Consider the following 24,491-nt stretch of genomic DNA (forward strand, 5'->3'; position numbering starts at 1 on the left):
AAGATGGGGTTACTAGATAATGACAGATGTACGCGCTGCTCATCCCCTGGTGCCTACTTCGTGCACCTGGTGTGGCTGTGCCCCAAGGTCTCCAGATTTTTGGTGGAGGTGTGCTCTGCAAATAGCAACATTACTATGGAGCGCATAGTTCCCGACCCGTCCTGTACCTGCTGGGACATGTCAAAGACATTTCAGACCCAAACCGCAAACTCACTGCCATGCTACTAGTACTTGCCAGGCGCCAATTCATTGGGGCCACACGCCAGCGCTGCTAACCAAACACTGGATGGCTAATATGCTGCCCACTGCCAGTCGCTCCTTGGGGAATTCTGAGACTTGATTCCTGTGGCAAATAGACCTCCTGATATATGGGGACCTCATTTATTACCTTCAACGTTTGGCGAATCCTGATGAACATACTGACAACTCTCACACCACTGAGCCACTGATCACGGAGAATGACCCTGACTAGACTAACCCCTAGAGCTTGAAAATGTACTTCCACACAACGTTATCACTTTGGCTTCTGATACAACGAGCTGGGCGACGCACCGGTTAAAATACCTCTAACAGTGTCAATCATATTTATAAATGTACTGGATGCTATGATCTTTGTTGAAATCTGTAACATACCTTAATGTTCAATAAAGGTTTTTGAAAATAAAAAAATTAAAAAAAAACAAAAAAACCACCATAAAGTCCTGCCTGACCAAACAGGCAAAATGCCCAACTGACGGATTAGAATGTCAAGGCAGCAGTGCTTCTGAATATATGCACTGATGCCAATGTAACAGCCTGAAAGATATTTAGGACAGTCACTCTATATGCCAGCACAGTAGTAGCAGCCTTGCCTCGCGTTGAACGAGCCCTCAAAACGTCAGGCAGCTGCTTCTTAGCTATAGTAGATTTTCCACCTCGACATTGCACCCAGATATCGTTCTTTTCTGCACTGCATTGCACTTCTTTACCCCTGAGGAAGCCCACCAAAAGTTTTTGGTACAATCAATGTAGAAACTGAGGACTCTTGAAGTGTCCAAATAATTAATTCTCTCGTACTTTTTTGAGGGGTGGAGCTGGGCACAAAAAGTAAGAAGAGTCATAGCCTGCCCAACGTGGAAAGATGTTACTACCTTCGGCATGAATGCAGCTCAAAGTTTCAACAGCTGCTTTTCTGGGAAGAAGGTCATAAAAGGTGGCTAGACAGAGATTGCCTGCAGCTCACTCATGAGACGAGCTGATGAGAGCAACCAGAAAAAACATTCGAGGGTCAAGACACGTAGTGGACAGTTGTGCAATGCCTCAAATGGGGTGCACATCAAAATACTAAGAACCAAATTGACCTTGTTCTTCTTCAGATCTTGAGTCAAGAGGGATAGAGATGGAAAGGCATATAGAAGTCCCAAGCTACACTATAGGTGGAATGCGTCTCTGAAAGAGAGTCTTCTTGGTAAGTTGAGTGTGCAAAAATGCAGACATTGCGTGTTCTCGGTTGCAGCAAAAAGATCACACCAGGGTTCTCCCCATTGCTTAAAAATGATGTAGAACTGCTATTCGTGCTCTGCTAGGTGTTGCCACTGAGCATTTCCACCCTAGCACTTATAGATGCTGAAATGTGTTTCAAGCAAGAAACACCAAAGGGCCTTGACTCAACTTAGTAAGGCTGAGTCAATATAACAACATAACGAAACAATTGCCAGTACTGAGCAAAACTCAAACACTTTTTTAATGACCAGGACCTATGAATGAAACATGATGACCGTAGTTATTACTACATCTTCAATTATTTATTCAATAAATCATTCATAAGTTATATTATCAACAATATTTTTCTACATGTACATCAATGAAAAGTACAGAAGAGAGGCAAAACTATGTACACAAAACTGCATTTCAACACAAGCTCACCAAGACACCACCATACAGTCAATGCAAACTTTCAGACATACCTCACACATGGTCAATCAAACATCCTTCTCCAACATTCATAACATCCAAACACCACACCAGAACAGGCTAAATTCATTTTACGTAACCCCAGATCTGGTGGACTACACTCACATTCCCTGACTCAAACAACCAAATCAATAAGATGAACTCAAAGTAGATTGTAGAAGAGAATATAAACAAACACCATTTCCTACAACCAACAACTAAATAATTGCATCAATGACTCAATTGCATAACATGGTTTATTTGGCCAGGGTAATAATAGGTCGACGTGTTTAAAACCCAACTGTTTAATGGGTTCTCATCAGGACCGTAAGACTCATTCACTCTGCAGAGCAGATCAGCTGCTTCAGAAACATGCAGATGTTAATGTGTACCAGTGGGACTTGATCACGTGTTCCCTGTTGTTGAGAGAATGCCGGTGCCAAGGAGACCTTAGCTATATTTCGGGGATGCCTGTAGATACTTCACTCCATATGGCCAGTTGGACAAACTGCTCTTGTACAGTCGCTTTCCTCTCGTAGACCGCGCCAAGTCCTTTGAATTTGGCGTGTGGCGTCAGTTCCCACAAAGCTTGATGGGAACTGACGTAGGGATTCCCTGAGGTGCATAATTCCCCCGAGTTGCATAGGAGCGGGTGTCCACCCGCTTGATGTGCCTGTGATCGGTGGGTGCCCACTCCGCATTGCCACTTTTATGAATTTTTAGGCGGGTGCCCACCCCACGCTTGATGGTTACTCGCGGGTGCCCACCCCGCTTATGTGCTCTCCAGCGGGAGCCCACCCCGCTCTTATGCGCTTTTAAAATGCGGGTGCCCACCCCGCGTCTACCTTGAGTCTAGTGGATGCCCACCCCGCATTACACCAACCTGGAAGCCAGGCGCGTCCTCCTTACTGTGGGCGGGGTCTGTTGGCAAGAGCGAGAGCCTAGCAGGCTCCATTTCTGCCCCCTCGCTCCCGTGGCCGGGGATAGCCGCCGGAAGGGAGGAGGGGCTGCAGCTAATTAGTGGGGCTCCTGTGGTAAAGGGAGAGCCCCGTGTGTTGCTGCACTGGCCTCGAAGAGGAAATTCGGGCGGAAGCCTACCCCGCCTGCATGTCACCGGTAACGCGAGGAGGAGAGACGCTGGAGGAGTCCTGAGGAAGAGGAGTGCCTGCCCAGCAGACTCCGTGAGTGGGGCCTGCCTTCCCAGTAGTTCTTAGCAGGAGAAGAGCCTGGTGAGTGGGGCTTGGGGTTGCTGATAAAGGAGGGGGTGAGACGCATCCCCTGGTCCTCCAGTACATTCCGCAGTTGGTGCCAGTGCCTATTCTTCCCTGTGCGGTCCCGCAGGACAGCGGGCCGCTCGAACATGGGGGTCATTTAATATCCAGAGTTACGGAGTGGGGCTCAAGGAGCGCCACGGTGCCCAGGGTGATGCCAGGGCTGCCCCGACCAGACAGTGGGCAGCTGCAACGGTTGGCATCTTTGTTGGAGAGAGTCTCAGTGGGGCTCACGAGGCACAGTGAGTGCCAGTACCTACAGTCATTTTTACAGCTGCACCGCAGTTAGGGGCAGCTGCTCCGTTTAGGCCATTTGCTGACACAGTCCCAGTGGGGACCCAGCAGGCACATCGTGACAGCGCCACTATGTCTTTGGGGGGCATTTTTGTTCTTTGTGATGAGAGAGGAGTTAGGAACACTCCTGCCCTGCCCCAGCACAATTGCGCACTTGTGGGATTTTGCTGTATTGGCAGCACACCCCTGACATTTTGGACAGAGGGCATTTGGGCCCTAGAGAAGGCCAGTTGGCCTGGGGGTCAGTTTTATGTGGTAGGCCCTAATGTGATGCCTATGACATAATGTGTTTAGGAGGTTTATGCATAATGTGTTTATGCTGGTAAGGCCTATTGCGTGATATGTTTATGCTAATGACGTTTAGGGCCTAATGTGTTTTATGCCTACTGCTTATGCCTAATGTCATAGTATGATATTTTAGGATGGTGCCTAGTGATAATGCTTAGGTCATTATGGTACCAGTAGTTACTGCTTGCATTATTTGCTACTTGTGATTTGTGTAATCCTCGTGGTTCTGTCAGTGACCCGATTGGCCCTGTCATGTGTATATATTCCCCTGTGAATATTGCCTAGTGCCAGTTGGCACAGTGTAGATTGTGCGATTATGATTCTAATGTGTTTATGATAATACAAAGGCTATTTTTTATATAACTGTGTGTGGAGTTTCTTTTGTGGTGTGCCTAGTGTATTGCTGCTGTGTGAGTGTGTTGCACAAACGCTTTACACATTGCCTCTGGGATAAGCCTGACTGCTCGTGCCAAGCTACCAAGGGGGTGAGCAGGGGTTATCTTCAGCGTGTAACTCCCTTAACCTGACTAGAGTGGTGGTTTCTGCCTGGCTTTGGCGCAAGCCTTAGCCAACCAGAAATCCCATTTCTAACAGGGGGGGTAACAGAATCAAGAGAGGGTTAGGTTTAGAGATTGTTACCCAAGCACAGGGCAGAAATAATTTTTCTCCATAGGGCTCACTTTCATGGAATTTCACCGTAGTGTACTGTACTTCAATGTTCATGGAAAGTATACATTACTTTATCATTCAAAATACTCATCTTGAGCGAAGGGGGCAACAATTATGGTTGAAAATATCCTCAAACCTCCATTCAGAAAAAAACCTGAGTCAACCCCAGGGAGAGTTATGTGGTAGCACTGAAAACGTGGTAAGGCAAACAATTACTTTAAGCCAGTCTATATTTCACTGGGCTTACAGACCACTATGCTACACACGGTGGGAATGCTTTTAATAAAAATAGGGGCAATTTCAATGGATGGAGAGGACTAGAATAACAGATCCACATTGAAATAGTCGTAAACCTCAGCCTAAATGATAGTAGGTGGGTTTGTATGTCATGGAATTACATAATATATGGAGAAGAGTAAATGATTTGGAAACAGTCCCTTTTCCTTCTGTTCTGGGGCTTACAAACCCTACAACAGAATCAACAATGTTTTCCACTACTAGAACCTATTCACCTACACAGAGCAACATTTCTAGCAAGAGGTACATCTTACCATTAGCCCATGGAGACGGAGCGCATGTTCCCCTTCATGCCTCCACAGTAAACATACAGAATGACAACTAGACTTATGACACCCTTACTCACCAGACCATGGAGAGGCTAAAAGTATCCTCAGAACACTATTCTGAATAAAATAACTGTAATAAGAGGTCATTTGATTCAGAGTTTAATAGGGAAAGGAATGCAAAGGAGAAATCCTTGTGATACTCATTGGAGGTAGATATTGAAACTAGAAAGAACTCGTATAGAGAAGAACTGTAGAAGAGCTAGAGAGACAACTGCAGGGGACAATGGAAAAACACAAAATGCTGTTCCTTAATGCGGTGTGCACAGCATCATCAAAGCACAGAAAAAATGAAATTATTATACAAGGTGGCAGATTACGCCAGGGAACTGCTTGCTGGGGGAAGACATAAGAAAGAAAGCTTGAGGCATGCTTGTGTGGTCAAAGAACAAGTCTACTTACCTTCGGTAACACCCTAGCTGGTAGAGACTATTGTGTCGCTGATTCCTTACCTTAGAATTATCCCCAGGTGCCAGACTGGATCAGGAAATATTTTGAGCAGTACCCCAGCTTGCCGGTAGGCGGCGTATTTCAGCTCTGCATGGTGTCGACTGCACCGGAAGGGATATGCATTGTCCCTATTTAGACTACAACTCAGCGTGCTGACCTCAGTTACTTTCACAACTTTCCACGACAAGAGCGGAGAGCCGCGATGAGCCCTGACCACTGGTGTGACAAATAAGAACCTTGAAATGCTCTTCTCTACACCGTAATTGTTCCGCAGAGCGGGGAGGATGGGAGGGTTGGGAAAGGAACTGCGGCTAAATAGTTTCTACCACATAAGGCATTACCGAAGGGAAGTAACTTGTTCATCTGATAGAGACTTCTAGCCGCAAATTCCTTACCTTAGACTAGATACCTCCCCGGAGGTGAAACTGCAGAACCAATTATATTAGGAACGAATGGACAAAGTGATAGTCACGACAGACCTGACTGTCCAGGCAGTAGTGGTTGTTGAACTGTGCAGTGAGGCCCACGAAGCTACTGGCCAGATGCCCAGGACAGGGACGCAGCTCGCCAACGCAGTGATTGCAGCCCTGGCTCTGGCAGAGGGAGACCGCAGACTTGGGGGCTGCTTCTTGGCAAATGCATAGCAGATCGTAATGCACACAGGACAATCCATAACGAGATAGTTCTCTTCTGTACTGCATTCGGTTCTTTTGGTCCCCCACAGCCCACAAAGAGTTGATCATCCACCCGAAATTCTCTTGTGCAGTCAAGGTAGAACAACGCTTCTTTCGAATCCAGACCGTGGAGTCTCTACTCCTCTTTGGAGGGATGGGGGTGGAGTAAAGAAAGTGGGCAGGGTGATGTTCTGGCCTACATGGAATGGAATCACAACCTTCGGAAGGAAGGAGGCACGTGTCCTGAGAACATGCTTGTCCTGGTGTGACCAGGGGGTGCCTGAAATTTGCGGACCCTCTTGGCCGAAGTTATGGCAACTAAGAAGGCAGTTTTTAAAGTCAAGACCCTGAAAGGGTAACTGTGCAGAGGCTCGAATTTAGAACACATGACAAAAGTGAGAACCAAACTGAGGTCCCACTGAGGCATTATGAATGGCGTTGGGGAAACAAGTTGCAGGCCTTTAAGGAACCTAGCCACAATGGGTGACTTAAGGAGAGAGGGCTGGTCCAGCAACCGCAAAAATGCAGAGATGGCAGATAGATCACCTTTAACTGTGCCTAGAACAGAGCTGTGCTGGGCCAAGGATAATGCAAACAATAGAACTTGAGCTAAGGATGAAGAAAGGGGGTCCGTGTTGTAGATCAGGAGAACGAAGGGAGGAATCTGCCTGGGTGCTACTGCCTCATAAATTACAAAAAGCCACAAGCAACCAACCACAAACTGACCCTAGCCGCTGATGGATTGGTTCACAGAGCATTTTCCCAGGGTATCCTTCATCTGGGCTATATGTATTTACAGGTTTTGATGATATTACTAAATTATGGCATTTTATTGAACAGCTTAAGAAAAAGGTTGACCTGATGAATTTTGGTACTGTGGTGGGCGATTCACATGTGTTTTAAACTTTTAGTTTGCTTTAGGATGGTATGAAAGGTATGTGTGATTTGTGTAGTTTGACTGTGTGGAGTTGCTATATATTTTCCTTGAAGAGTGGGGGTGAGACAGTCTTTGTTTATGCATAATTTTTGGCTATAAAAATAATGTTTACGTATATATTTTTGAACAAGTAAAACAAATAGAAATATTTCTAATACATAAAGTTGAGTACTGCTATAGTCTTTGTTTACAGAGCGTATTATTAGGAGGTGGGTTATTTCATTTGTTGCTTGGTTTCTCCCTATTCTGCTCTTAAATCAGGTCTCTTTGGGGAACCTCTTCATTTTGCATTTGTCAATACAGTCAGCTCCGGTTGGGGAAGGGAGAGGGGTCTGCCACTGATCCAATCGTGGCTCGTTAGCAACCACTGCAGATCTTTAGCGGTTCCCTTCAAGATCTGAACCATGTCGGAGAGGTTTCCCTGATGCTCTGCCCACTGGGACTTCAGGTCCCACTGTAGAGCCCGCATATTCCATTGGGCAAGAGTAGCAAGCAGGATGCAGGAGGCCATGAGGCCCAACAGCCTCAGAGGAAGTCCAACCGAAATCCAGGATAAAAGTTGAAATATCGGAATCATAGCCTGAAAATCCTGGACTTGCCACTCTAGAGGAGAGGCTGGAAACTGCAATGTGTCCAGAACGGCTCAGAAGAAAAGGAACGTCTGAGAGGGAGTCAAGTGTTACTTTGGCATGTTGATAGTGAACCCCAGCGAATGCAGGAGCATCACTGTAGTCTGACGACTGCATTAGGTGAGTCCGCCTTCAACAGCCCATCATCGAGGTAGGGGGGAAGGCTGGAATACCCGCCCTCCACAGATGAGCTGCAACCACCACCAACACTTTCATGAACACCTGAGGGGTGCTGCTAAGGCCGAAAAGAAGAACGGCTAACTGACCGTACTCTTTGCCCACTGTGAACCGCAGGATGTGGAAAAAAGCATCCTGCAAATCCAACGCTACTATCCAGTCTCCTGGGTCGAGAGATGAACAGAACTTAGGGAGCATGAGCATTTTAATTTTCTCTTTCCTAAAGAAGAAGTTGAGAAGGCGCAGATCTAGGATAGGACAAATTCCGCCATCCTTCTTTGGCACCAGAAAGTAGCAGGAATAACAACCACAACCTACTTATGGCTTCCTGGTCCAAGAGAGTCTGCACTTCTTTGTAGTACAAGGAGAGATGGACTTCCGTCAGCCAATTGTACGTGGGTGGCATGGGTGGTGAGGTAGCCCCAAAGGGGAGGGAGTAACCACTTTGGACGCTCTGGAGAACCCAGCGGTCTAATGTCACTGACCACCCTGGGGCAGGTGATGGTGCATCCTACCCACAATGGATGCCCATGATGGTCAGTGGGCAAACTAAAGAGCCTTGGAGCCAGGGCTGCCAGGGGAGTGGTGGACTGACTCGACTGCTGGCTGCCTGTTCCACACTGTCAATGGGGCCTGCGCATTTGACCACAAAAAGGCTGTGGAGCCTGTTGGCTGTTGTGGTTGGGAGGGTAAGGGTGTGGTTGGAGACCCCATCCGTGGTCATGAAAAGGACAGGAGGCAGATTGGGGTGGGCGAAGGGGCACAAACAAGCCTACGGGCGTGGCCGTAGCTCTGCTATTGTTTAAGCGCTCCAGCGCTGGATCCGCCTTCTATCCAAGGAAGCCATTGAAGGGAATGTCCATGAGGGAAGACTAGACATCACCTGAAAAACCACTTGTACTCAGCCAGGCGTGGTGCCGCGAGGTCATTAATGAGGAAATCACTCTGCCCAGTGAATCAGTCATGCTGAGCGAACACCTTATGGTGAACTTTGTTGCATCTCACACATTAGCAATAGCCTGGGTAAGTATGACCATAGGCAGCACTTGCGCCACCAAGTCCCATATCGCATAGGAATAATGGTCCAAAAGGCACTTGGTGTTCACCGGCCACAGCACTAGACTTGTTGAAGAGAACATTCTTTAGCCAAAGGAGTCCAAGCCTTTTGGATTCCCTATTTGGTGGAGTGGCAGGGAATGCGCCAGGGTTAATTCTCAACATGTATGCTTGGACCACCAAGTTCTCCTCAGGGGTGGGGTGTTGGGTGAGGAAACCGGTATCCCCAGAGGCGGGGCAATGGCGGCAGGCGGTTGCCCTATGCACAGGAGCCCCTGTGCAGGTCTTGGACCCGGCCCCAAGAAGGACATCTGTAAACGCATCATCAAAAGAGAGAAGGGGTTCAGAAGCGGAGACTCCCAGCTGAAGCACGTCTGTCAAGACATTTGCTGTGACTGCCACTGTGGTCAACTAGAGGTCCAAAACCTAAGCTACCCTATGCACTACCATCGCAAACGAGGCTCCCTCCTCCTTAGCCATGCCACGAGGAGAGACCAGCTGTCCTGTTCTTCTTCAAGGAACTGGTAACCATAAGGGTCCTTCGAACCTTCCCATTCATCTCCCTCTCCAGGCCTATCATGCAAATAAGGAACTGATTCTCCTCCAGGAAGCATGGACCCGGTCAGTGCCAGGGTGGGTCAATGGCGCTCTGTGTCGGGAATAATGATGGGGCGGGGGCACTGGAGCAGGTGTTGACGCAGGTCTCAGTCTCGCCAAAAGCTCCAGATCTAGCAAGGGATTCATGGGGCACGACAGGCGCAGAGGGCCAACCCACTGGTGTGGATCCAATAGGAGCCCCTCACACGCCAATGGGGCCTGAAGGCATTCCAGAGGGGCCATCTGCCCAAATATGAGGCACATAGTCTCAAAACTCTTTCAACTGGATGAGTGTCGCTCCGGCTTCATAAAAACCAGGTAAGTGCAGAGCGGACCTAGTTTAATCCCTTCCGTGCTCGTGACCGAACCACTCCGTCACGAGCCAGGGACGTGCTATGCTAATGACTGAGTGGTTCCGTCACGGCTACGCGGCATCAATTCCGCGCCTGCGCGACGGTTTAATTGAGCGGGCGGGACCGTGACGGAACCACTCCATCATCAGCACAGCGCGCCCGTGGCTCGTGACGGAGATGTTCATTCACGAGCATGGCGGCGGCGCGCGGCCCTCCCTCCCTCCTAGCGCCGCGGCGGAATAACCGCCGCGACCAAGGGGTTAAGGGCCCCTCGACTCACAGGGCCTGGAATACTGACGCTTTCGTCTTGTCAGAAGACATTGACGACGAGGTAAAGTTGAAGACTTCTTCGACTTCTTGGCCTTCTTGTGTTTGTAGCATTTACCAGACTTCCCCGACGATTTTCAATGCGACGATGACCGTCAGGACAGACTCTTCAATCAGTGCTGGGACTTTCTGCCTAAACGGGACTTCTAGCATTATGGAGTTGACCATCGTTGGGCAGCGAGGAGCTTGAGGGAGTGATTTCTCAGCACAGTGGGATGCATGGTGTGGCAGTCCTTGCAGTTCAAGGAGTCTTCCCGCTCCAAACACCACAAAAACACAAATTCGGGGTCTATCACCTACACTGCCTGTGACATGCCCCACATGGATTGAAACCAGCTGGTTTCTTAGGTGGCATACATACCAACCGGGTGAGATCGCAAAAAGGTTTGAAAAAAAGTCGCAAAAAGCCAGTCAAAAATTAACTGAGGGGTAGCTCACACCAGCTTGCCGAGGCGGCGTCTATGTAGGTACTGTGCACGTCACTTCCAGGGTGGATGACGCAACGCAGAGTTGAACATTACCACCTATCGGCACGCAGGGGGGCTGCTCAAAACTTTTCTGAATCCAGTCTGATGCCTGGAGATAATTCTAAGGTAAGGAATCTGCAGCTAGACGTCTTTATCAGATGCTGACACTGACAAACAAAAGATAGTCAAAAAAAGAGTGGGAGAAATTTTTACTACCTACCTTCAAATGTTTTATAACTTCAGACTGACCTGTGGGACAGAAGATCTGATCAGCTTGGTCTAAGAGTGCAGAGTTCACTTTCTAACTGCTATGGGAAGCATCACAATAGAGGAGGCCACAACTACATTGTCGCAGAAATAATTTGGCAAGGTGCCAACACCCAATGGTATATCTATAGAATAAAAAAGAAATGGCACAACCCATCAGCAAGCAGATGTTGGATAAGGGTTGCAACAGCTGGAAAGAAGAACATAGCAGGGGATTAAGAATAGTGATATATTAAGCAATCGAGGTGCAGGATTATTGCTTTTTTTTTGGCCTACTTCATAGTTAAACAGCAAAACTAAAATACTAGCTATAATACAAATGCCCCATGCCTATCCATCTGAGCCAATCTGTTTGTATGATATTGGACTACGTTTAGCTTGCGCAGGCTGCATAATAAATTTTACAATGGGCTGGTCGCAGAACCAATCATAGTGGTGTCACTGGATGTTCAACTTTGGAATGATCGGTCATGTTTCTCATATTGAAATTATTAGGCATTGGAACCTGCTTTCTGTAACAGGTAAATATTTTACACAATGTCATTCCATTGGCCAAAACTAGAGTTTGTCTTACTCAATCTAGACTTTTACTACGCATAGAAGGACAATACAGCTCATTTTGTTTGCCTCTCAATACAATCCTTTACAAATGGATAAGCAGAGACACCCTGATAAGTGGATGTAAAAGATTTGGTGGATGGGACAACAATTTCTCTTTAAACAGAAAATGTATGGGTATACATAGCCAGCCCAGACAACTTGGTGGAGAGGCCTAAATCGATATTCAATAGTTAAGGAAAGTGCTTAGGATTTCGTATTGACTTGTTGAATTTTCTGCTGTTTCCATCTAATATGTGGGCCAACGTTTCTCATATCTCTCAGAATTCACTTCAAATATATGGAGATCTGGATATTGACAGACATTACTATGTTTACTACTGACAATCTGGGCCTGCTGCTCCATGACCTTAGAATAGAGATTTCATGCTTGAAGAGTCTACATCTTTCACTCCAGGGCTGTGCAGCCCTTTTCAAAATTACTATATTTCCCAAATATTCATATGTACAGCAAACATGCTGGGTGATATACCTGAAATGTGTTTCATGAAACTGAACTTTTTAACAAATTTGATACTTTCGAGGACGTCACTCCCATTACTGCACCAACGATACTTCAGAGAAACACACCGGAGGATGGATTGCTCTTCCGAGCTATCACGAAATACAATGAAGGCGCACAATTAATAACAGTGACTGAATTAGCATTTGCCTTGAAGGACAAACCTACTTTAAGAATTGATAGGCATGACCAAGGAAAAATAGGCTACACACAAGTAATAAATCAGGGTAAATTCCAGGCAATTTGCCCAGGTTAGAGGCTTAGGTGCTAAAGACTCAGGCTCACCAGTGAAACTGACTGGAGAGGTGGAAATTACATCAAGCCCAGAATGCCGGGAGTGAATGATCTAGCTGGATTAAGGGGTGAGATGACATGGGTATAAACAAGTTGGGTGATGTATAGCATTATATAAATTTCATAACTGATACATGCTACAGAGTTTCGAAACATTTAAGTCACCTGCAAATTAAGCATGCACTGGCTTCTCGAATCAAGGAAGTGAATGGTATGCTCGAAGAATTATTATTTGCGGGTTGACTGCTATAAACTAAAATGGCTAGAAAAGCTGTATCTCAGGCATCCATTACTCTAATGGTCAGTAAGCAAAGGGAACAGGTAGGCCTTAAGACCTATTAGAACATTGGAATGTTGGGAGCTCCATTGAAACAATGGAGTGCTCTGGCTGGTATAAGCCTGGAGCTCCAACATTCCAATGTTTCTTTGTTCACAGCTCTGGCTGTGAACAAAGGCTTCAGGGACCCTGAGGGGATTCCAATCCCCTCACACTCCCAAAAGGCTTTGTTCTTTTTTGTTAGAACATTCTACCCTCCAGTGGCAGAATGTTCTAATAGCCTTATAGCCCTTCGTAGCTGGGCTATACCGCTATTCAAGTCCCTCTCCCTTGTTAAAGGCCCTCGCCTTCGGCTCGGGCCTTTAACGCTGGAGAGGGCCTTTAATAGCCGGTATAGCCCTCTACGGCGGGCTATAAGGCTATATTGGGAACAAGATATTTATGTTAATGAATATGCACTCTAGGAGGAGGCACTTATATATGCCTGGGAGGTGTCAGTGAGGTCAGGTGTCCAATTGGTTCACCTGAAAATATTACTAAGGGTATAATTTAAAAGGTATCGACTATGAATATCTGAGTGAACTGAACGTGAAACTTGTTTCCTGGGGTCTGGGCACAGGAGCACTTTGAAGGCTATGGGCGCTATGGAATTACTGGATGCAGTTTAGAAACTGGGATTAACATTGTTACTAACAGAATCTGCTACCCTGCAGGGGACTTGAGCCAAGGAAGGGGCGAATGAATATCAAAAATTGTTTATTATTCAAGATCTAATTGTGGCAAAGATCAATTAGGGCAAATGTGCTGCAGTCCGTTACCAACAACTAATGAGAATGTAGACGCAAAATGGATTGGCACGTGCTAACTAAGACAATGGTGAATATAAGGGCATGTAGTGGGGATGTGGTCAGTACTACTCTGCTCAACCAATGAAAAATAACTCACAATGTCTAATATTTTAAAATACTTGCTTTATTAATGCTGCTGTTGCTAATCATGAATACATGTGGCGAACTAGCACACTTTTTCTCTTGCATTACTCTTATGATTAATCATAACTATAATGTATGCATCTCTATCACTCCAGGTCTCCTTTTGAGTTATTATACAGGTAGACTTTTACCATACAAAGTTTTTTTAAAAAAAAGCATAAGACAAGAGGGAGAAGTTGAGAAGAAAACCCCCCTGTGTGACATCAATCTGCACAACGTGCTCTAAAAGAAAATGGTGATCAGCCGTCTCCGATAAAGCAGCGTGCAATTTATACCACAAGTAAATGCATCTAGAAGCTGAAGAACCACAGCCAAATGACCAACATTGAGAGACAAAAGTTGCGAATGGCCTCATGACAAGCAAAACAAGTGAGAGGTAACTGAACGTATGAGAAGAAGTAGGCGAGGGATGTGTTAACATGGGAATTTATAAGACCAGTGATGCAAAGGTGTCTCTGGACCCAATTTGCTTCCCACTCTTTACCCTCTGCAACAAGTGCCCCAGAACTCGTGTTAAATCATAACTTACACAGAAAATGTATGTGTGCAACTAAAGACACATCTAAGCAGACAGCCAAGCAAGATTACAAAGAATAAGAAAGCTGTAGTAAACACTGAAAGAGGTGAACATACCGTTTCACAAGTAAGACATCTGGTCTCATTCGTTAATGTTCCCTGGAAGATTTCGTGAACCCAAGTAGGGTCTGGTGTGCTGCTGTTGTTGTTTTCACTGTCAATATTGCCATTTGGAATACGGCCATTTTGTTTCTCTTGTTTTCTTTCTTCTTGCAGAATATCAGCAATGGTGTTTAATAGATAATTTAAGAACTCATGGGCGTCCTGCTGCATGTAGTTATCAAACAACTCTAGAACAGTAAAAGTTGTAAGATATATTATAAATGCAGAAAGACATATAACCAATTTGTTACAACAGAGAAGCAGAGAAAATGGTGCAAAATCGAGTTTTTTGGTATTCACAGCTTTTTTTGTGGAACAAGGATCAGTGTACATTAATAAAAGCTACCAAACTATATAAAAACAGTGTACATTCTTGCTACATACCAACTACTTGGTATAGGAAATACATGATTTGAAAAAAGAAAGGGTCAATGGCATTATTTAGAAAATGTAATAAGAAAATTTACCAAGACAGTAGTCGCCTTGTAGGGCATTCTTTTAAAATCCCTTCTTTCATCCAAAGTAACTTGAAACCATCTTTACAAAAGGTAAAATACTATAAGGAATGGGAAAGTCACTAGGTATGGTTTTAATGTGGCAATGCATGCGAATGCATGCACATTAGCTGCCTTCATACATTTGCACATTAAAGCCAGACCCATTGGCTTTGACAGAAGCACACATTAAAATTCTCTGCTGCAAACACTAGTCACTTTTTAGGGCTCGGCCTACGTCCCACGAAGTGGGCGTGGCTTAAGAGTCCTTTAGTGAGGGCTTCGAAAATCTAACCAACGAATTCCAGAGAAGCTCGTGATTTTTGCTCGTTATATATGTCAGCTGCATGGTAATTGGCCCTCGCATGGCTGTGTTTTTACAAGCCAGCACGCAATAGGCCATAGGCTGTAGAGTTGCTCCGCTTCCTGCATATTCCGTGCGGACACGCGCAGCAGAAGGCTATATTTCATCAATTACCAGCTGTCAGGGGCCGCGGTAATTGAAGCCAGATGCTCGGCGCGCATTCACCTCTTTCCAGTTACTTTTTTTTTCAGCTGCGTGTGCGCGCATGCTGGCTCCCTGCCAAAGCTTGTGTGTGTAGTGGAACGGTGAGCATGATGACTGCGCTGCCACCCCCGTTGCACTCGCCCCAGGCCCCCCCCTGGTCGCGCGTTCAGCACTTTTCAAAATCACAGCATTTCTGATGGCATTGTATTTATAAAGTAAATATTTTTAAACGTGGCTCAATCAGTTTTCTCAGCTGGCCGGGCGGACTGAGGTGCCAAGGTTCAGGGTTGTGTGTCTGCAGGGCTGCACTACAGGAAGTGCGACGCAGGCTGGTACTCTCCCCACCCCCTGCGCCCCCAGCGGAGTGGGTGGCATTGTGTGGGCACCTGTCACTTCCCCAAGCACGGGGTTGGCTGGTCCATGCCACAATTAGCTGTTTCTATAGACTCTTTAACTGCTTCCCTGTCTCAAATACAATGCAAGGTGGTTTGTGTTCTTTGCGATTTGTCTCTATCCTCTGATGTTCTTTTAATTGCGTACAATACTCGCATAGCGCTTAGGTAAACCCAGGGCTCTTCCAAGCGCTCAGAGTGGGCCAGAGGTCTCATGCTAGTAACAACCATTGTGTTTTTTGAGAACTGCTAAACAAACAACGCGCTGCTTGTGTGATGTGTAAATTAATCTGTGTGCCTGTTTTTTTAACAGAGCTGCTGTGGGTGTTCGCCTGTTTCTAAGCGCTATTAAATGTGTCTTCTTAGCTAATGGAGACACAGGGAGATTGCAGTGACCAGAACTAAGTCTATAGGGTCAAGTGGGAAATCTAGTGCTAGAATTCAGATGTGTTTTGTCTCACAGCCGCGGCCCCCCTTCGGATGGTCTGGAAGACGAGCAGGGTATTATCAACGGTGTCCCGGGGGTCTCAGTTTTCGTAGACTCGAGAGAGAGGATACAGTCACCCTTCCCTTAACCCCTGTTAAATAAATTCTTTCGGCAGTGACTTGGGTGTCGGCGAGTGCTGTTCGAAACATACACGCAAGCAGACACACTATATGTATTTAAAAAGTTCAAAACGCCGCCAAACAAATACATTTGTCATTTAGGGAACACCATTTTAACACCATCAATGCTACAGGGATTAATCCTCCATGCTGAGGCTTGATCAATCCCATTGTTCATGACGAGCTCAGCTCGTCATGAGCACACAAGCAGTGTACTGCATGACGAGCTGAGCTCGTCATGAGCATGGAAGGGGTTAAATGACGGTGTCAATATTAGCGCATAAAGTTTAATATTACTTCGGTGAGTACATTTTTTCTCAGTCACAATAACAGGAGTCCTGTGCTTAAAAACTATTAGCAGTGGCACGTAATTTAAAATCTGAGCTCTCGCTATACGTTTGTACAAAGCTTAAAATAAGTCTGCACCTGGTTTATTATACCACAATCAGTGCAGTGAGAGTGAATGCAGTGTGAGTGCCAAGTGAGTGCTGAATGAGAGTGAATGCAGAGTGAGAGTGAGTGCAGAGTGAGAGTTAGTGCAGAGTGACAGAAGTGAGTGCTGAATAAGTGCAGAGGGAAAGTAGAATGACTGCAGAGTGAGTGAGTGCAGAGTGTGAGTTAGTGCAGAGTGCATGCAGAATGACAGTGAGTGCAGAGTGAGTGCAGAGTGAGTGCTGAGTGCACAGTGAGTGCAGGGTCAAAGTGAATGCAGATTCAGAGTGAGTGCAGATTCAGAGTGAGTGCAAAGTGGGAGCAGGTGCAGAGTGATTGCAGAAAGAGTGAGTACAGAGTACAGAGTGAGTGCAGAGTGAGTGCAGGGGCAAATTGAATGCAGATGCAGAGTGAGTGCAGAGTGAGTGCAGGTGCACAGTGAGTGAGTGCAAAGTGAGAGAGAGTGAGTTCAGAAAGTGAGTGCAGAGTACAAGGTGAGTGCAGAAAGAGTGCAGGTGCAGAGTCAGTGCACAGTGAGTGCAGGTGCAGAGTGAGTGCAGAGTGAGTGCAGAGTGAGTGTGAGTGCAGAAAGAGTGAGTGCAGAGTGAATGCAGAGTGAGTGCAGATGCAGAGTCAGTGCACATTGAGTGCAGGTGCAGAGTGAATGCAGACTGAATGTGAATGCAGAGTAAGTGCAGAATAAGTATGAGGGCAGAGTGCCTGTAGAGTGAGGGCAGAGTGCGTGTAGAGTGAGTGCAGGTGCAGAGTGAGTGCAGGTGCAGAATGACTGCAGAGTGAGTGTGACTGTAGAGTGACTGCAGTGAGTGTGACTGCATAGTGATGCGTCAGTGCAGACTTCCACCACTCACACAACACCAAATCCATTGATGATTTAAAAAAAACTGTCATGAGCAATGCCAATAGCTCTACCTTTAATGATGCCGAGACCATTGCATTGTAAATGCTTGTTAAATCCAGACACTGTTACAAGTAGCAAAAAAACTCCTGCGTTCTGTAGTTTGTTGCTACGTGTCCAGAGAAAGAGTAAAGACGTCTTTGTTAAAAGCAGAAAAAATAAACACTTTGTTAATTAAACAAAGAGGCTACCCAAGTTAATTATTTGGGGGGGGCAAAAGTCTGCTCGGGCAGTGCTGGCTCCAAGGCCCACCTTCTCTCCATGGCTTCCCTACCCCACTCTCTGGTCGGCCAAGTGGTGATTGGCTTAAATTCCCACCCCTCATTCCAGATCTTGGCATCTACCCTGACACGGTACAACTAATTGCAAAATTCACAGGTATGCTGCTGTAAAAAAAATCTGTTTTTGAATGCATACCTGAGATAAAGGACTGGCTCAAAAAATGGTGTTGTATTTTTAAGGTATGTGTAGGAAAAATGTAGGAAATTGGGTTACTGGTTGGGGGAGGGGGAGGTGACCCTACTCAAGCAGTAACCACATTCCTGTCAGGGTAAAGTCACAAGCAACCCCAAATTAACCTGTGCTTAATCCTCTGGTAGCTTCACACAAAAGATTAATTCAAAGACAATGTGTAAAGTATTTATGCAGCACTTAAACAATCATAAAGGGAAAGCAAAGCACAAGAAAAATCCCACACCAACTTCGAAAAATAAAGTATATATTAATACATTATTGGAGACCAAACAGCAAAAATCTAATCAGTAGAACCAGAGATCCGTAAAGAGTTAAGTGAAAATAGTGCCTAAAAGCACAAAGAGCCAACTGTGGTTATCTGGAAGACCAGGACAAAGTCACAGGTTCAGGCCGACCCAATGGAACGCAGGCCGGATACAGGGACCAAGTTAGGTACGAAGAACAAAGTACCTTCAATTTTGGCTGCAGAGTGTTGCGAGATCCCAAGTTGCGGATGCGCCATGCAGCAACAGTTCCGATAAGCTGAGGTGGTGTTGTGAGGTCTGGCATCAAAGATGAATTGAGCAATGGCGGTTCCGAGGTTTAACCGAGGCTTGTGATTCCTGCATTGGGTATGTGTTGTGCAGCAGCAGTTCTGAAGCGAAGATGTGTTTCGCTGCATCGCTTCTGTCCAAAAGACCACAGCTGGGTTGGCAGAGCACCTATCAGCCCACTTCCACAGGTCCAGGACTGGGGTGACACCACTTGGTGGGCAGGAATCATAGCAGACAGAGTCTAGGTGCTGGGTTCAAGATGGTTGGAGCCTTTTATGTTCCTGAGGATCTGAACAGGAGGAAAGCCAACTAGCTGTTCGAGTCACTATGGTGGTTTCAAGATGCAGGTCCAGTCGTTTTCACTCAGGCAGCAGAGTAGCAGGGTAGAAGAGTGGCAGTCCTCCTTGCAGCAGAGCAGAAAAGCAGTCATTCTGAGTTTTCCGTAGGTCCAGAGGTCTACTGAAGAGTTGGGTCTGAGGGTCCAATTATTATACTTGGTGCCAGCTTTGTAGGAGATGGATCTAGGGGTTTTCACCACCAGAGGTGCCTCCCTGCCCTGGCACCAGCTTGTCTGGGGCCACAAAAGACTAGTGTGAAACTCTTTGGAAGTATGCTGAGGCAGAGTCCTTGTGATGTTTAAGTGTGGCAGGTGACAGGTCCTCCCCTCTACCAAGTCACAGACGGCCCAGACTGCCAACACCTATTCTCCCTTAGTCTCACTGTCTGGGAGCAATACACAAATACCAACGGCTAGCTACACATAGTCATGTGACACAGGATGAAGGCACCAAATGGTTGATAAGAGAATGCCAACTTTCTAAAAGTGTCATTTTCAGAACTGTGACTTAAAATTCAACTTTATCATCAAACAGTGTTTTAAATTACAATTCTTTAGACAGCAAACTCAGGATTTCTATTTGCCCCCTATTGAAAGTTATCCATTATTACATGTATAAGGTAATCCAATGTTTTCCTATGGGAGAGGTAGGCCTTGCAGTGGTGAAAAACGAATTTAAGAGTTTTTCACTACCAGGACATGTAAAACTTAAAAGTACATGTCCAACTTTTTGAATACACTGCACCCTGGCCTCTGAGCTGTGTGGGGCCTACCCTAGGGATGAAGTTAATTTATTATTATGGAAGCTTTAGGTCTGACAAAAGGTTTGTTTTGCCAGGTCGAAATGGCAGTTTAAACCTGAACACACAGAATGCAGTAGCATGTTTGCCAGGCTACTTAAGCGGGTGGCGCAATTAGTGCTGTAGGCTGTAGGCCCATTAACAGTATTTAATTTATAGGCCCTGGGTTTATGTAGCACCACTATACCAGGGCCTTATAGGTAAATAAAACGTGTAAATTGGGCATAAGCCAATGTTATCACATTTTTAGGGAGTGAGAACATGCACTTTAACACTGGTTAGCTGTGGTAAAGTGCATAGAGTCCTAAGGCCAACAAAAAGCAGATCAACAAAAATGGAGATGTAAAGCAAAAGTTTGGGGAAGATCACCATAAGACTGACAGACCTAACAGTGAGAAATAGTCACTCATACAATGAAATGTAAGAAAATCTTTAGGAGGCAAAATTATACATCACAAAGCCACTAGGATGTGGTGAGATGTATATTACATTAAAAAGAAGGGAGGCGACAAAGTGCACACCAGTTGCTTCCGGATTTTCGCCATGCAACTTTTTCATTAATAAAGGTATGGATTGATGTGGATGTAGTTTTTTACGTAGGGGTAATAACTAATTTGGTAAAGGGTTTAGCACACATACAGGGGTAACAACTAGTGAGGATTGCACATTTGGAAGGGGAGGCTTAACAAAGGAACATTAACAGGAAGTGGGTTAACGCAACGTACACGGTTTGGTAAAACATTATATCGGGGTGTATGTGATGGTAGACACAGTGTGTTGTGGGGTTGGTAGGCGAATGGCTAATAGAAGTTAATTGTTGACGGGGGATTTGGAAGGGTGGGGTGATGTCATATGAGTTTAAAAAGAAGTGCGTGTGGAGAGGGGATCACTAGGATGATTGAGATAATGTAGGAAAGGTGATTACACTCGCAAATTTTGGAGGTATGGGACAGCGCTGACGTTGTTTTGCTGATTGGTATTAATCTACTTGGCGAGGGGTTCAGGAGTGGTATATGAGTAATGACCAGAAACAAGGGTTTCAAATGTGGAAGGAGGTAACATTAAGGGAGGGTTGGGAGAGGTTGGCCTGGGTATTTATTTTGTTGTAGTGTTTAGCTACGGACTTAGAGGGAGAACGTTGATTATGGGGCGAGTTGTTGATATACTGTGCAACGATCTAACATGCATAAGGCACTTAAATATACAGTCTAACATTGATGTGTCAAATCTGTAGAGGCATAAGATGTTTAGGTTTAAATCTGTTTATTATTTGAAAGACAGTGCAGGGCAATACAATAAACAATGCGATCATGCCAAATAAAGAAGATGAGTGCGGTAGAAGCACAGCGGTAAAGGCAATGTTGGCAAGAGCAGCGACAGTCAACTCGCTAGAGGTATGAAAGGCATTGCACAAAAAGAGCAACAGAACTCAAAAAAGCCGTAACATTGCCCCCCCTCCCAACCCACCCCCCCCTCAAAAACTCACATCCGTCCCCCCTCCCCCCACCCAGTCCAGAGCTCACAGCAGTCTCCTTACAATTTAAGCTTCAAACTTCTAAGTGTCTGACGCCTCAAGGACCATAGGGGCCGCAGTTATGGGTGCTGTCAGGCGCAACAATCTGAGATATTTAGGACAAGTTATCTCCGTGAACTCAGTCAGGAGTAGGGCCCTGAAAGGCTGCCAGAGTTCCTCATACTGATCCCCCTTCCCTGCCGCGGTGAGTGACAGCTTCTCCATACCCAACACATGCCACATCCGATGAAGCCAGCCGGTGGTGGTAGGGATGGTGGCGGTGCGCCAGTGTGCCAGAATGTTCTGCAGAGCTGACCCAAGAGCTATGGCCATTTGACGGCCTCTGCGGGAGTGCAGCGGGTAAGTGAGCGCATTGGGGAGGCCTAGCAGTATGTAAGCAGGGAAGCGAGGTATTTCTGTCTGGAAGTGTGTGTCAACTTCATCTAAGATATGTACCCAATAGGAGCGGAGGAGTGGGCAGTCCCATAAGATGTGTATCAGAGTTCCGGTGTGGCCGCAGCCCCTCCAGCAGAGTTTGTCCTTGGAAGGATCCATTTCGGATAGTCGCTCAGGGGTGTAGTACCAGTACAGAGATTACGATTGCGTGTGTGTCAGATTACTACGTCCTGAGGCGGAAAGCCGGGACTGATTGCGCATTTTCTGAACTTTCATCCTTTTTAAAATCAACGCATTTTTAATACAAAAGTATCTTTTAAAAACTTGTGATTTGCACTGTACTCACCTGATATTCAGCTGTATTCTAGCGCTTCTGTTAAACCCCTCAACACAGACTCGCTATCTGGAATAGGGGATCTCCTGGCTGCTAACCACGTCAGATCTCGCCTCTTGCAGCTGATTGGACGCTGCTCGGGGGGCCGAAATCTTAGGTGAGGACCAGGATCAGGGTCAGCACTCCTGTGCTTCGCCCCTCCCGCCCACCCGCCCTCGGCCACTACAAAATGGAGCCCCCATTCCATAGGCGCAGCGGACGGGCGCAGCGGGCGCACCGAAGGCGCGCCAAAGGCAAGCCCGTCTTCGCCCGTCCGCGCCCGCCCGGGCCCAGGGGCCAAGACCCCTGGTCCTCTCATTACATATCCAGCGAAAGTACTCAGGGATTTGCAGTACTCCAACTTTCCCTTACCGCCTGGCGTGCGGGAGCGCACGGCCCGTCTGGAGATTGCCAGTAAGTCATCTAACCTTGGCACCCAGTTTGACCATGGTCTCTCCCAACCTCGTTCTATGACCCCCCCATTGGCACTTAACAATGACACTCACCTTTGGGTGCTTTACCTTAACACCCGCTCCATGGTGAAGCAACAGCTTGACTTATTCTTGTTGCTTAATATGCATAAGCCCGATATCTTGCTCCTAACAGAGACCTGGCTCACACCAGACTCCCACCCGGATATCCTGGCGTCCCTCCCCCCGGACTATAACATCCTCAATGTAAATCGCTCATTGAATCGCCCTGGAGGGGGAGTAGCGGCCATCATACATAAGAACTTTAGGTTCCTCACCTCTGCCTCACTTACCATATCGGGGGTAGACAACATAGTCATCAGCCTGGAAACCTCTGGCGGTGCCTTGGCGATTGTTCTCCTCTATCACCCCCCCCCAGTCGATGCCATCGTTCCCTCTGTCCTTCAGTGAGCAGGTAGCTGACCGGCTTACCCATCACTCCCGACTCGCTGTATTCGGCGATTTCAATTATTGGTTCAATGACGACCAAGCCGGGCCCCACGCTACTGAACTCTTTGAAATCTTGACAAACCTCAACCTGTCTCAACAAATTTCCTCCCCCACCCACACCAAGGGTCATATTCTGGACCACATCTGGTCTCACAATCTCGTTTTGTCTTGCCCAGTCATCTCCCCCTGTCTATGGTCAGATCATCATCTGATCGAGGTCACTATCTCAATTAAAGGGAAACTTAAGGCTCCCTCCCATCCTGGGGGACTGTGTCGTAAATGGAATTCCTATGACCATCAGGGATTCATCGACCACCTGACCAACACCCGCCCCATTACTTATTTTGAATCAGATACCGATCCTATGTTGGACGGGATAACCACCTGGCTGTCATCAGCCAGTGATATATTCGCCCCTATTACTAAATTTGCTCATACCAGACATGGCAACTCTCATCGTTGGTTCTCGGAGGACGGGGCTACACCAAGGAGGCTCGCACTGAGTTTGCGAGGGCCCGTAATGAATATAAAAACGCCATCACTAAAGCAAAGGTCTCACATATTTCGGAAAGAATTGACATAGCCAGTGATAAATCGAAAGACATTTTTTAAATTCTGAACTATTTCTCATCCGACCACAGAGTACTTCCAACACAGGCCCCCACCCAAGAAATCTGTGACTCGCTCAATTCTTATTTTGTTAAAAAAATTGCAAATATCAAGAATGCTATTCCTCTCTCCACTCCTGTCAGTCTTCCTGATCCCCCCCCTCTCAACCCCTGCTCTTTTACCCAGTTCCCACCAATCACCCTCAGCACTCTCTCCGAGCTCACCACTCGTGTCAAATCTGGATCTCCAAGGGACTGTTGCCCCCCCCCCCCCTCCCCCAAGTCCTTAGGGCAATCTTTTCTGCCCTGCCTGATTGTATTCTTCCCCTTTTGAATTCCTCCCTCAGTTCTGGCACGGTACCTAGGGCGTTTAAGGAAGCCATACTGGTTCCCCTTTTAAAAAATCAGGTGCCGACCCCGCCAACTACAGGCCCATCTCCCTCTTGCCCTACATCTCTAAACTCCTGGAGGCCTACGTTACCACCTGCCTCTCGGCATTTATTGAAAGCTCCGGGTTCCTGGTACCCAACCAAGCTGGCTTCAGACCAGCACACTCCACCGAGGCAGTCATCTTAAAAGTCCTGGACACCCTTCGGGAGAATGCCGATAGAGGGTCCCCTCAGGCTCTGATCCTTCTGGATTTGTCGGCCGCGTTCGACACGGTGGATCATGACATCCTTCTCCACCGTGTCGGACAGGCAGGCATCCAGGGACCTGCCTGGGAATGGATCAAGTCCTTCATCTCGGGCCGAGCTCAAACAGTCCACCTTGGCCCCTTCACCGCCACCCAGGTCCCCACTACCTGCGGAGTCCCCCA

At 46.7% G+C, this 24,491-nt stretch overlaps 1 protein-coding gene across 1 annotated transcript in view; it reads right to left on the reverse strand.

Annotated features, from left to right (window-relative positions):
* USP12 (ubiquitin specific peptidase 12) overlaps positions 1–24,491 on the reverse strand; it is a 401,704-nt gene that overhangs the window by 131,895 nt on the left and 245,318 nt on the right. The window contains exon 4 of the mRNA XM_078657114.1: positions 14,328–14,560. Coding sequence (XP_078513240.1) covers positions 14,328–14,560 — 233 coding nt within the window. The remainder of the gene's footprint in view (positions 1–14,327; positions 14,561–24,491) is intronic.

The sequence above is a fragment of the Lissotriton helveticus genome, chromosome 8, assembly GCF_964261635.1.
Source record: "Lissotriton helveticus chromosome 8, aLisHel1.1, whole genome shotgun sequence".
NCBI lineage: Eukaryota > Metazoa > Chordata > Amphibia > Caudata > Salamandridae > Lissotriton > Lissotriton helveticus.